Source organism: Ictidomys tridecemlineatus, chromosome 13, assembly GCF_052094955.1.
Source record: "Ictidomys tridecemlineatus isolate mIctTri1 chromosome 13, mIctTri1.hap1, whole genome shotgun sequence".
NCBI lineage: Eukaryota > Metazoa > Chordata > Mammalia > Rodentia > Sciuridae > Ictidomys > Ictidomys tridecemlineatus.
In genome coordinates, this window is record NC_135489.1 from 38375121 (window position 1) to 38389318 (window position 14198).

A 14198-nucleotide genomic window follows, 5' to 3' on the forward strand; every position below is an offset into this window, starting at 1 on the left:
TTTCATATCTTTTCATTGCTTGCTTGATTCCTTTGCTCTTTGCAGCTAAAGAATTTGGTGGAAACGTATCCGTAGCCTTTCCAGAAGGGCAGCGTGGGACCTATGCCAGCATGTTTTTATTTTGTCTTTGCTAGATTTCAGTGCACTAAACCAGTGTTGGTGTGAAAAATTGGGCTGTCCCTCCCTGGATAATTCAGTGTCTGCTCTGTAACATACTTTTAAGAAACTATTCTTGTTTCTTTACATGGTGTTTTTAATCACTTCAGTTTTGGCACAGAGGTTAAAAACTGGATCTCTTATAATCAAGGCACTTTTTTTCCCTAATAAAAACCACAGCTTGAGCAGCTGCTTGTATTATTGTCTCTCCTCTGTGGTCCCACTGGTGTGTGGGAGTTTACTGTTGGGCTGTGGAAAAGGGAGCGCCTAAGAAGCCAAGAACGGAGTCATGTTTCAACAGAGAAATAATGGTGGAATGCTAAAATCCTTGAGTGTGTTCCTCGCTCTCCTCCGTCTTTGGTCATGCAACTTGGCTCTCTTTTTCTTTTTTTAAATACTTCCATAAAGCATGGAAAGCAAGCATAGAGCAGAAGGTCCATAGTATCAAAAACTCCTAGACTTTCTAGGAGTTTTCTAAACAGCATGCCCTCGCTTTGGCCTGTTGTTATAAGTGACAGTGTGGCTTTAAAGCCCGTCTGTGTTGTGAACCTCCATATTGCATCTACGTTAGTGTGGTAGTCCTTTCTCCTGAGTTGAAACCATGTCTGTCTGGGCATAATGTCTTTTTCTTGTGTCTGTGTCTGCATCGCATTTCCTTTCTTTACCCATCTGTTTCCACATCTTCCTTTCTCCCCATCTTATCTTTCCTGCTCCTTGTTTTCTAGTCAGCTTTGTTTTCCCCCTTCACTTTTCATGTAATGCAACCTAAAATTTGATAAGCAAGATTTTATTTTGATGCAATTAATTTTTTTTTTGTTTTTGCAAATAATTAGATCCTTTTCTATTTCTCCAAGAAGGAGCTATATCAGACGAAATTGCTTTTTACATATTAGAACCGTGCTTTTTCTTTTTTTTAATATAGTTTTTTGATCTTTAATAGAAGCAGCTGCTTCATCCTGGCCGCCAGCCACAATGCCAGACATTGTGAAAGGGTGGCTGGGTTCTGATTACACAGAATGGGGTGAATCCCCAGTGACTCTGTGGACCTTCATAAGCTTAAGTCACCCTACGTCACATTTGAATGAAGATAAAGTTTGTCATTTAACCAGTTGCCAGGGTCACTCTGGGAATTAAAAAAGACAGTCTGAATAGAAATTCTATCACAAAAGAATTCATTGCATATGTAAATAGTAAATAACCCTCTTCCTACTAACTTTTTGATATTCTTTCAAAAATACAGGCAAGGCATAGCCAGCACCTCGTTCTAAGAAAGTATTGGTGGTTTTTTTTTTTTTTGTATGCATCAGAGCAACAGTGGATTTGGGTCAGAACATAGAGTTATAATCCTGGATTTGCTACTGACTTGCTCTGACCACGGCAAATTCCTTAGTCTCTGTGGGATACAGTTTTCTTGCCAGTAAAATCTCTAATACTCCCTGTCCGTGTCCATGGATTGTTGAACACGGTAATATGTGTGGGAAAGCAGGCTCACTGTGGAGAATCGTCCTGAGATGACTCTAGTCCAGAGGGTCAGGCTCCATGTTTTCTGTTTTGTCTTTCCAGATGTGGTAGTCTCTTAAGAAGCTGGTTGTTTGGTCTATGATTCTCTCTTCTAATTCTTTGTCAGCACTAGCACTGGACACATTTTGGCCTTCAATCATTCAGGATCTTCCACCCTTTGTTACCTTGTTTTTATTTTTAATTTTTTATTGGTGCAGTATAATGAATGTTTAATAGTGGATTGTTACCACGTTTTTAATACATTTGTAAGCCTTGGAAGTAGAAGGTTATGCCGGAGCAGAACACTGTCAAAAGTATAAGTTGTAAATGAACTTGCTCATAATGCTTACACTAAAAGCTAGAAACAGAGTTCTTCCACTTCAGGTTCATGGTTTCAGATTAAGGGAAAGTGAAGTATTCCTGGAACCTAGTTTTCCCACCTAAATCTTGAACATTTCTATATCAACATTCACCTACTTGAATATATTATCACTGAGATGGGTGATATGATAAGCCCTGGATCAAACTACATCTGTGTCCTGTCTTTCACAAATGAATAATAGTCCTTGGGCTAAGTGAGATTTTTTTTTACTTGAGACAAATATTAAAAATTGCATGCATTTGCATAAAATGTGCTTCTGGGAATCAGAGATGATAAAATTTAGGAGGTCGCCATCTCTACCTGTTTATCAGTTTTACCAATCTATTAGACTTCTCTGGTCCCATAAGCATTTTGACTTTGAGACTTAAATACACACACACACACACACACACACGTATAGTTCTCCTGCTCCAAATGCCAACACTTTAAACACAGCATTTATTAAAATAGTTTATTATTATATGTTTAAACTGCTCTCAGGGAGGCAGAAGACTTGATTCTTGTCAAGGCACTGTGGACTAAGAAAATAAGACAAAAGCAGGTGAAACAAGCAGGGAGTAATTAAACATTAAACTCTGGTAATAACTATAAAAGAGTTTGAGGTTGTTAGGGAATACTTCATACATGACTCTGGACTTGACCTAATGCTTAAATTCATTCCTTCATTCATCTGTTGCTTATTAAGTACCATCTATATGTCTCGCCCACAGTTGGGAACTGAGAAGTAAAAGACACACACCCTGCTTAGAGTTTTCTGTTTAGTTGACAAAGATAGACATGTAAACAAATAAAGACAATGAAGTATTTTACATGCTTGGAAAAAAAATCTATAGATAGATAATGTGTTCACCAAAGGGAATATGGTCAGTTATATCCCAGTTTAATACAGTATATGATAAATGAATTGAATTTGGAAGATAAATAGATTGGTCAAACCTGGGAATAGAGGAGAGGTAATCCAGATGGTCCAGTAGGAGAAGAGCCATAGTCTACCATACATGAATCTAGGTGGGTTTTGTCATGATAAGAGGAAATTGAGAGCCAAATATTGGAGGACTCTGTACATACTTTGCACGTACCACCTCTCTTCTGTATCCATTCTTTTTTACCTGTACCCTGCCCTGCCCTAGAGGGTAACCTGTAGGACTAAATGAATAAGCTCTCATACTAATTGATTCCCAGTTAGGTTCTACCAGTGGATAGATAACCCCAGCAGGTGATAGGCAGGAAGAGAGAGAGGTCAGATTTTGTACTCTTGCCTTCCTCCACTGAAAGATTGCCCAGAGCCAGCTGCATCTCCCCTTTTCTCAGCCATGGTGTTTACACAACTCTGTCCTTCCAGTAACGAGTTCCTCTTCTTGCCCCTTTGGTTCAGTGGTGGTAACATCTTCTCTCCCAATACAATCTCCAGATTATCACTGTGTTTCACCTACAGCTCATCCACACCGTTACCAATAGTCCCATGGTGAATAAATACTGTGCAAATTATCCTAATTTGAAATATGGTTTAGATTGTATTTTTAAGCAATGGTATAGGGGTGGTTCCCTGGAGAAGAAAACTAGCCAAAGTGAGAAATGGTATGGTTGGGAATATATGATATAAATGGAGACAGAAAGAAATTGATTGATACAGTGAAGAAAATGGAGTTGAAATTGTTAGATTGAGAGACAAAGAAGTAACATACGATGACCACCCAGGTTTCTGACATGGTGTCTGTTGGATGCAAGAAGTAAAAAGATGCGTTTAGTTTTGCAGATGTCAATTTTGAGATCTCTGTGGGAGAGCCACTGGAAATGTGTACCCGGTATTGGGTAGGCCATTGTTGAGTTCTGGAGCGATCTGGCTGGTTAGTGTGGTGTTGTCAGCTTGGTGGTCCTTGAAGCCAAGATTAAAGAGAGCTGAAGGGGTTAGAGAAGAAGTAGAATAAGAGAAAGCTGGTCATCACAGAACTTAAGAATGTCACAAAAGGATCCACAGTTTTATAGAGACTGAGGAAATAGCATGAGCAAAAGGAGAGAGGAGAGAATGAGCACTTAGCACACAGATGGTGGAGAAATGTTTGCCTAAGCTGAGTGGAGCCAGATCATGGAGAGACTTAAAAAGCCCAGGCAGAGGAGCCTGGCTTGATGGTGAGAGATTAAAGGGCTATGATGTTGTTTATTTATTCATTTATTCAACAAGTGTTTGTGGGGAAACTCGGGTTCTTGAGAGAGAAGGATATGTTTTAGATTGTATTTTAAGGTGAATAATGTGATCGTGGAAGGGCAGGAATGGAAATGGGCTTAAAATCTGAAGCGGTTAGTTATATCATTACAAAATGACAGAGAGCAAAACCAGGACAGTTACAGTGAGTGCTTAGGGCAAAGAGATTTCAAGGAAAGAAAGGGAAAGACTTGGGGAGAAATGAATATAGAAAAAGAAAGATGAATGCCGCTGAGATTTCCATTATGACATGGTGGCAACCCTGTTCAAATCTAAGACCTTCTCAGGTTCCACCATGTTTGTGATAAATTGGCCCCCAGAAAATTTCACATAATTCTGAGGAAACAAGAATCAATTAGATGCAATGAAAAATTCAGTTTTCCCGTTTTCAAAAAGTAGGGAAACCTTTTTTGCAGGGCATGGAGTAGTTTTATTCAGCATTGAATCCATGGATCTCTGGTTCAAGTTCAAGGGTAGAGTTTCACCACGGAGAGTAGTGGAGTGACCACTTGTTTTGTACAATCTCAGATACAGAAATCAACAGATATACCCACAGATATTTTTTAGTAATAATCATGCCTCAGCTAAACCTCGCTGACTATAGTACTGCCACTGTTCAAAGCTTATTTATGATGAAGGTCATTAGTTTGGGGTTGATGATTTCTTTCTGTAACTTGGCTTTAACTCCTGTTCTCTGCAGTGATGTTTTGAGCTTTGGTCCTGAGATTGGTTTCTTTTGTTGGGGATGTGTTCCTCCCCAACTCTGCTTCTTTTCTCCCGTCCCTCTTCCCAAAATTATAAATTTAGGAACTACCTCAAAGTGATATAGGGAATCAGATTTTAGAATAGGAAATGTCATGTCATAGTATTTCACAATTGCATTTTTTATTTTTAAAGCTATGTTTAAGATTAGCACAAATTTCCAAGGTTGGCAAAATGAACAGAAAATTCACAGAATATGAATAGAAACCACTCATAAAAATAATCGCATCCTCCTGTATGATAGGAAAAGTGTAGTTAAATCCCAATGGATACTGTGTTTTGCCTATCATACTGACAGTGGTAATTTTTTAAAAATGCTTGACCATGAACTATTAGGAAAGGCATGAGGAAATGTACTGTCGGTGGGAGTGTAAGTGGGCACAGCCTTGTACTTAGCTTGACAGTGTGTATCAAAAGTAAAAATGCACTTAGCCTGTGGCCCATCCTTATTTAGGCATTTTCCCACCAATGTACTTGGATTAGGTACAGAAAGCCTTCAGTGCAAGAATATTAACTTCAACATTACCGTGGACTGCAGAAAATTGAAATAAATCTGAATGTCCATCAATAGAGAACTGGTTAAATTAGTTATGGTATGTGCATGGGATGGAAGATTATGCAGCCCTTAATAAGGATGAGGGGTGGGCCCATGTCTGCCACTCAGTGTGGTAATTAGGATGAACAGATTTTTACACATTGATGAAATAACGGTACAAAACACTCCTCTTGTTTTGTAAAGGGTGGCATTATATGTGTAGATACATCATTGGATACTGCCTCTGGAGAGAGATACAAGAGAATGGTACTGACTATCTCATTGAGATTGGAGGATTCAATTGGGAAAGAGATTCACCATCTACCCTGTATAGTCTATTTGAATTTTTTATTAATTACAGGCATTGATCAAACTCTTAACGTTACTCAAAACAAAGAACGCTAAGTAGCAGTCACTGAAAGGTTTAAGTAAATGAGTCTTCACACTCTGTTGGTGGGAGAGGACACTTGCATAAACTTTATAAAGGCAACATATTGGTTGTTGCTGTTCACAGTAACAAGGGGCAGGCCTTCTGCCTGGCAGTTCTACTTTGACTCAAGGTCTGTAGAGACTCTCGCCTGCACACATACTAAAGATAAAAACATAAAAGAGTATTTTGGATGTGGATCTTGATTATAAGTACAAATTATTGCCTGGATTTTTTTTTCCTTGAAAAAAAACAACCACTTTGTTTCTATCACTTGAGAATTGCTCATTTCTTCACATGTGGAGATAGCCGAGTGGTTTTAGGCTCAGTTATTTGAGCCATTTAACATGCATTTCATTTGCATAACTAACTTGGAGCCATCTAAATAAGGTGTGATCACTCATCCGCTATTTAGTAAGCACCTACTCTGTGCCAACGGGATACCACACTGAAGGTCTACCACAATGAGTGGCAAACATGTGCCCACCCCCTCAGTGACATTGCCAACATTCTGGGGCTTCCTTTACTTACACTTTTGCTCATGTTAGCCATCTTTTGCTTGCTTTGGTGTTCTGGTACCATTTGTGTTGTTCTTGCTTTCTTTTCTGTTTAACCATTTGGGGCTGGTTTTTGCAGCATTTTCCTATTACCAGCAATGAAGGAGACTTCAGTCTAGTATTGTTTATTTGAGTTACGGGCACACAGATGGATTCCATAGGCCTGGGCTTTCATTACTTATTTATTTATTGACATCAAGTATACCACTGTGCTGAAGGGATGGAAAACAGTAAGACCATGGCCATAAAAGAAGATCTACCACAGGCCATGCTTATTGCCAACAGTGATGGGGACCAGAGGAGCACATATCATGGAGAGCCCTGTCCTTGCCAGAGCCGCAGAGTGAATTCCCAGTGCCCGTTGAGCATAACTTCCCAGCCATTAGCAAACTTGACTGACCTGAACTCCACTACCTCTGCACTCTCCCTCTCATTTCTATGCATCTCAACATTGTGGCTCTCTCTTCTTAATTAGCAAAATTCATTTCCATTTTTCACTTCTGACAAGTGACCTTTCTCTGTAAGTAAAGGAGAATGTATTATAGTGTGGTGTCTCAGTATTGTACAAGTTCTGGAAACTCGGATGCTCAAGGGAAGATTTGGGGCCTCTTGGCTGTGCTTCATGTGTTATCCATTGTGAGGTGATTCACAGACTATCATGAGAAAACATGCAAAAAAATGGATATTTTCTAGGTGACACTTATTTCTCAGCATATTAACTATGAAATATAGTTTGAGAAATAACTCCTGAAATATAGCCTCCGTCTTTGCCTTCTAGATATCCCTTTAAATTTATTTAAACTGTAGTCAGTGAGCATGTCATTGATGTTGGATTGATTCCTGGGAAATTTCAGGCTCTGCAGATGGACCAGCCCTCACAACAGAGACATTTCATGGAATCATCAAAGCTGTTGAAAGACAATGCAGCTTCCCCCCTCCTCTCCAAGAAAAGAGTTTGACAATGACATCTCAGAACAGATGTTTCCACAACCTCCAAATGTTTTTATTTGGTGGCACAAAAGACTCTGTTATTCATGAAATGGTCTGTTAAAAAATTAGTTCCTCCATGAGGGGGGTTGTGGGAATATGTGTTATGTCAATTGATTTCACTTTTGGCAGGGCACCGGCTCTTAACTCATCCAAGTCTCCAAGGTTGGACTCCAGCAAGTTCCCATTTCCAGGCCACAGCAGTCACAGGGAGTGCAGTCAAAGCAGAGCCCAGGGGACGCAGAGTTGACTCATCAGAGAATGTCACTTTTTTTTTTTTTTTAATAAAAGAATAGAAGATAAGTAAAGCTCATAGAAATTGAGTCTCGTAAAGCACCATGAGAAAATGCAGGCATTCGTGTGGTTGTGCACATTATTCTCCTAATACAAGCCCACTTCTAGAGCTTACACGTGTTGATTCTTGACACCTATTGAAAGGGGAAACTGCAATTCTAAGATAAACATGGGCAGCTTAGGATCTGGTTCCAGTTACCTCACAGGAGGCCTTGGTGTGACACTTTAGTCATGTGGAATGAAAGGACTGGTTATTTCACTCTCCTGTCTTACTTTGCCACTCCCTTGATCTGTACTTTCCACTCCATTCAACAGGTCAGAGATCAGCTAACTGTGGCCTAAGGGCCACATCTGACCCGCCGCCTGTTTCAGTAAATAAAGTTTGCGTTTGTGTTGTCTGTGGCTGCTTTTGTGCAACCTGGCCAGAGACCATTTCGCCCACGAAGCCTAAAATATTTACAGAACATATTTGTCAACCCCTGCAGTAGGAAGTCATGTGTGTACTGTGACCCTGCCACATTAAGAAGACATTTGATAGGTCTTAGCTATTTGAGATTTTTAAAGACATTTGTGGGACATAAGAAATGTAAAGTAACTAATTCGTTTTAGGAAACTAAACATATCACAAGAGAATGGCCAAAATATGCTAAAACATGCACACAAATAAAATCTTCCATGACAATCTGAAAAAACTACAGAATGAAAAGAACCTACTTTTTGATGTACAACATGTTCGAATGTTAAAAGTTATTATATTTGGTCACATTTGGCTGTTGCTTTATTTTTTTTTTCTTATAAATGCTGCCAAATATGTGATTCTGGGCTTCATGTCCAACAAGGTGACAAACATAGGTGAGTCTATAGAACTGAACATTGACATCATGGCCACACCAAATGTGATTATTCATCTGGTCTCATTTGGCCAAAATAAATTTGAGATGTATCACACAAAACTGTAGATGCAATAGAAAAATAATTAAAGAAGGCTTAAAAAACAAGAGTTCAAGTTGGAAGAAAAGAGAAGAGAAGGAGTTACATCAATTAAGAGTTCTTAACCTTCTTATTTCATGAGAAGAAATATTCTGTTATGTCAAGAGATAAAAATTATACACTAGGTTTAAGACAAAATTTTTTGAAGAGTGTAAAATAATCTCTTGATGTTCATATTAAATTTAGATGTATTGGCTTAAATGAAATGTATTATGAAAGTTAATTTTTCTTCTTTTTTTAATATGACTACTAGAAAATATATGAAACTCAAGAGATTAAGCATCTGCCAACCTAATGAATAATGTACATATAGATCCCACCATCTTAGGACATGTTTTCTGAAATATTGATCACAAATTTAAAATAAACTTTCATACTCTTGGGGAAAAAAAAATGATATCATTTGCGATTTTTTACAAAACCATGCCTGGTTTAATGACAGCCTGATTTGTGTTCGGGTTCCAAATCTATAATTTCTTTCTTATTCATCTAACAAATTAGAAAATATAAATCACAATTACAGATAATTGGAAACGTTGGCAAACATCCAGTGTCTCTGTCAGATGGTTCTGGAGATTCCGACCAAGTGCACTTATAAATTTTAACTCCAGCTGACAACCGCCTTTGCCCTGGGTCCACCCCATTGCAGTGCTGAAGGATCATCTATTTCATCGTGGGAGATATTTTCAAAGTGCTTACCTACTCTATTCTTTGGTAGGGTTGACCCTGAAAAGTATTTCTTCCTGTTGTCTGTAGCTTTTACGTAATGATCTTTAAGTAGGCCACTCTGCTCTGTGACTGCTGAGATAACTGCCCCAAAGCCAAAAAAAATCAGCTTCATCAAAGCCCCCCCCCCATCCATTGATCCCACTACCTTTTTCACTGTCTCTCTTCTTATCACTCAGGACCTTGTGTCCCTCTTTACTCAGTTCAAGGCCCATGGACAGGCAGCAAAATCACTCCCTTGCACACAACTTTATTCCTTGTCCTCCCTCTCTTCTCACACTAGCAGAAACCACATCCACTGACTTCCCCTCTGAATTTGACTGGAGAAAAGCATGGTTGTACTTTCTGGTTTCACTTTTAATTCATGCCCACAAACTTCAAGTGGGAACTTAATGCTGCCCCAGCAGGCACTTTATATGTTATTCTCTATCACGGAGCTTTAGCTCTAGCTGGAAAAATTGAAGCAATAACAGGGAGCTTCCACCAGTTCCGACTGCTGCTGCCCCATTGTAGCTGGAGATGAGCTGCCTGCACTCCGGTCTGAAGGCAGCCCCTCCACTCTGGTGTCAGATGTGTCCCCTCTGCCTACTCAACACCGGGGCTGTAGTAACTCCCAAAGTCAGCTTGCCTCTCTCTGTTGGTTGTTCCCATCCACCTCCAGTGACTCTGATGCTTCTCCCATCATATTTAGGAAAACATACATTTCCAAACCCCACTGCACCCCTCCCTGCAGCCCCCACTCCATGCCTCCTCTCCCCTGTTCAGCAGTACTCTGCAGACATCATCTGCTGCCCATTCTTATGTCTCCCAGTTTCTCCTTCTGGATCTTTCCTGCATCCAGTTCAATGTTTGGCCCAGTGGTTTTACTGCTCCTGTCCAAGTTCCCAGTTAAATCCCCTGGTTTTCAGCCATCGTCTTACGTCCATTCGCCACATTCAGAATCCCTCCCCTTGAAGCACTCCATCGCCTATTCCAGGATGCGCCCCTTATTGATTTGCCTCTCACTCGCCTGGCCATTCGTTCTCAGTGTCCTGGGACTTAGACCTTAAACCTTTTCTCTGTCTGCACCCAAGAGTATGGTTCATCATCAATAAAGTGTCATGACTTGAAATAGCCTCTATGTGCTGATGACTCCCAGGTTTATTCCCAGTCAGATTCTCTCCTGACCTCCACATTTATATGCCCAACTAAGAGCTTTTGGGTATCTTCATTGTATTGTGTTATATGTCCAATACATATCTCAGACTTACTTGTCCAAGACTTACCTGGTCTTCCTCTTATCCTCCACAGTCTGCTCCATCTCATCACAGTTCTGTCCCTTCAGTGGCCCAGGTCAGTTCCTAACACTTTCTTGCTGTTCCCAAACCTCTTTTGTCCCCTTCCTGAATTATTGCAGGAGCCTCCTAACTCTATACCGCACACTTCAACATCTTCCAACATGGCAACCAGAGTGGTCTTCAACTGTCAAATCACCTCTCCTCTACTTTGAAGTTCTTTCTCTTCCCTCTACTACTCCTGCTTATAGCCTGCTCCAGCCGTGCTGGCAGGATGGCAGGCAAGTACCCAACTACCCAAGAGTCTTTCACAAGCTGTTGCCTGTGTTTAGAATTCCGAGAACTCTACCCCCACTACTGAGCACAACACTTTCTCACCTGTCTCCAGGGTCACCTGTTCAGCATTACCTGCTCTGGCCTGCCTCTCACCCTGCCCTTTTTCCTGTACTTCTTCTCACCTCCTCAGACATTTGTTACATCCTCTACGTCCTACTAGAATGTAACCTTCAGAATTTCACAAATTTTTGTCTCTTCTGTTTATTGGTAGATCTTCAGCATCTAGAAGAGACACTAAGCAGTGTGTTGAGGGTATAAATCAAGAGTTTTTCTGTTTCTGCCGCATGCCCCGCAGAATCTGCTGAGAGTGCCTCGTGATAGCTTTTGATTCCTTTCAAGTGTCTCAAGTGTTATATCAGAAAGAGATTCAGAAAATAACCACCGAAAATGGTGTCCTAGACTTGATTACAAATTGTCTTTTATTCTAAACTGAAAACAATTCCCCTAAAATGTAGCAGCGCTATCCACTGATATTGAAAATGTGTAAATAATTGATCCTTGACATTTTTTTTGATCCTTGACATTTTTAAGAATATATTCAAAGTTCTTCACAAATTCCCCAATTCGTGTACACCGCAATAGTATATTTACTAACTTGGATTTCAGTCAAAAGAAAAGAAGGAAGCTACGTGAAGCCCTGGCCACTGTGCATCCAGCCAGGCTCAGCTGTTGGGAAGAGGCTCACCCTGTAACCCAGCAGGTCTGCCTCATACTTGTGCCTCTGCAGTGTCACCATTACAACAGCTCTTGGATACAGAGTGTTTCCCCTGTATTGTTGATTCCAAGAATTTCAATTTTGTGAAAGCTAGAGTTCATTATATTATTTTATTCTGTTTATTACTTTTTGTGGTACTAGGGATTGAACCCAGGGCTTCATGCATAATACTCAAATGCTGTACCATTGACCTATATCCCCAGACCAGTTTTTTTGTTTTGTTTTGGTTTTGGTTTTGGTACTGAAGATTTAACCCAGGGTTGCTTAACCACTGCACCACATCCCAGCCCTTTTTATTTTTTTTATTTTGAGACACAGTCTCACTAAGTTGCGTGAGTCTCACTCAGTTGCTGAGGCTGGCTTTGAACTTGTGATCCTCCTGCCTCAGCCTCCTGAGCCACTGAGATTACAGGCATGTGCCACTGCACCCAGCTTTGCTCGACTTTATATATTAACTTTAAAATTCTAGTTCTGCTAGGCTGCTGTACCTTGGTTTAGAATGTAATGTGTGTGGGTATTATTACCACTAAAGGACAAGTTAACTTACTGTTAAAAACAAAATAAGCAATCTTTTATATCTGTAGGTTTTCACTTTGAGACCAAAAGACAAGTAAGCATCCATTCCAAGTAATTTGGGACCTCTGAAAATAAACAGAAAAAGAGAAAACTTATGTCTTTGTTTTCGTTTTTCAGCTGATCTATATGTACATAGTATATATAGTATAATAATAATATATGTAATATTTCTAGTTTAACAAACCTCTGTGCCATGGGAATCCTTTTTTGAATGATGAACAGGAATCTTTGATTTAAAAAAAAAAAAAAAAGGTTGGCGTAAAGAGGGTGCTGTCGCCACGGTGACAGCTGTCCAACAGAAACATCTCACATCTCTTCTGTTTATCATGTGTTTTAGGGCAATTCAAGCTGCTGGAACAAGACAGAGACATAAAAGAGCCAGTGCAATATTTCAACAGTGTGGAGGAGGTGGCTAAAGCATTTCCTGAACGCGTGTACGTCATGGAGGAAATTACTTTCAACGTGAAGGTAGCTCTTGAACAACCAAATATTTATCTTCACTAAAATAATTTAACATTCAAGTCTGTATGTACACAGTACGTGCGTGTCTGCCTCCCGGGAGAGTTCCATCCTCCCAGTGGGTTAGTGTCAGCCACCAAAACTGCATGTATTACAGAGCTAACCTGGCTCCCGACCACATACTCTCTTCATTAGCATTGTCTTTTGTTAGAATTTAAGTGATGAATTCAAAAATAAAATTGCAAAAGCAGATAAAAGATTTTTTTTTTTTAATTTGGACTTTATTCCCTAATGTGTAACATATGTTTGACTAGACCTTCTGTGAGACTGGGTATTTGACTCTTCAGAGCAAAGGCATTTGATGAAATGAATACTCAACCTTTAGTTAAGGAAGAAAGAAAAGACTTCCAAAGCTGCCCTGAGATCAGCCTCGATTCATCCCATTCTTTGTGAACTATCTATTGCAATATACACCAAGAAAATGGATGAAAATCTTACCCAGAAAAAAATGCTAGCTAGGGTTTGCTCTGCTTCATGTGCTTTGCCTTCTTAAAGGGACAAGGCACTCCCCCTTCCACACTTACAGTGAGCTCCTTTGACCAGACTTGATCTTGAAGCATTGCCATCAACTCGGTCCAGTCGTATGACCCACATGTCTACTGTGTTTTCTTCAGCAGCACCCACAATTATACTCAACCACATTAGAAAGTGTTCACATTGAAAGGATTTCCTATTTAACCTCATTTCCACAGGAAGTCCAATTAAGTCACATTCTCTGAACATTTCAAGATTTAGGAGGCCAGAATTCTGTTTCTTAGAAATCCGCTCTCCGTGAACAACAGACTGCATGGCATTTTGGCCCAAGAATGCATCAGTGCCTTTGTGGGTGAGTCAGTCTGCCCACACTCTTCAGGAAAGGTGGAGACATCCAAGCAAACTTCTTATTGCAGAGATGGTTCTGTCTATTTTATTGGCTAAGCTAAGTCATTTTTTCTAATATGGAGCCGCTCTAATCAACTTTCTTTAGTGTTATTTTTAGGGTGAATGAGATTTTATAGTTTGTAAAATCTTATACTAAATAAATTTTATTTATATGCAAGAATATTTATATAATTGTTTTTACTCCTTCGGTGGCCCAGAATGTAAGACAACGTGCATTCAGTTACACTCAAAGTTCATGAGGACATTTTCTGTATTTTTTAAACTTATCAGCATTAATTGGTTCATGGGAAGTTAAATCTGTTTTTATTTGTCCCTCTGTCTGGTTTTTATCAGTTCTAGGGATCAGAACAATATGCCCCCTTCAGCATAGTGGGCTA

General features: G+C 39.7%; 1 protein-coding gene across 2 annotated transcripts in view; it reads left to right on the forward strand.

Annotated features, from left to right (window-relative positions):
- The window catches only part of Garem1 (GRB2 associated regulator of MAPK1 subtype 1), a 185492-nt gene that overhangs the window by 129480 nt on the left and 41814 nt on the right, over positions 1–14198 (forward strand). For both annotated transcript variants that reach the window (XM_078030209.1, XM_078030210.1), the window contains exon 3: positions 12758–12888. In XM_078030209.1, the coding sequence (XP_077886335.1) occupies positions 12758–12888 (131 nt within the window). The remainder of the gene's footprint in view (positions 1–12757; positions 12889–14198) is intronic.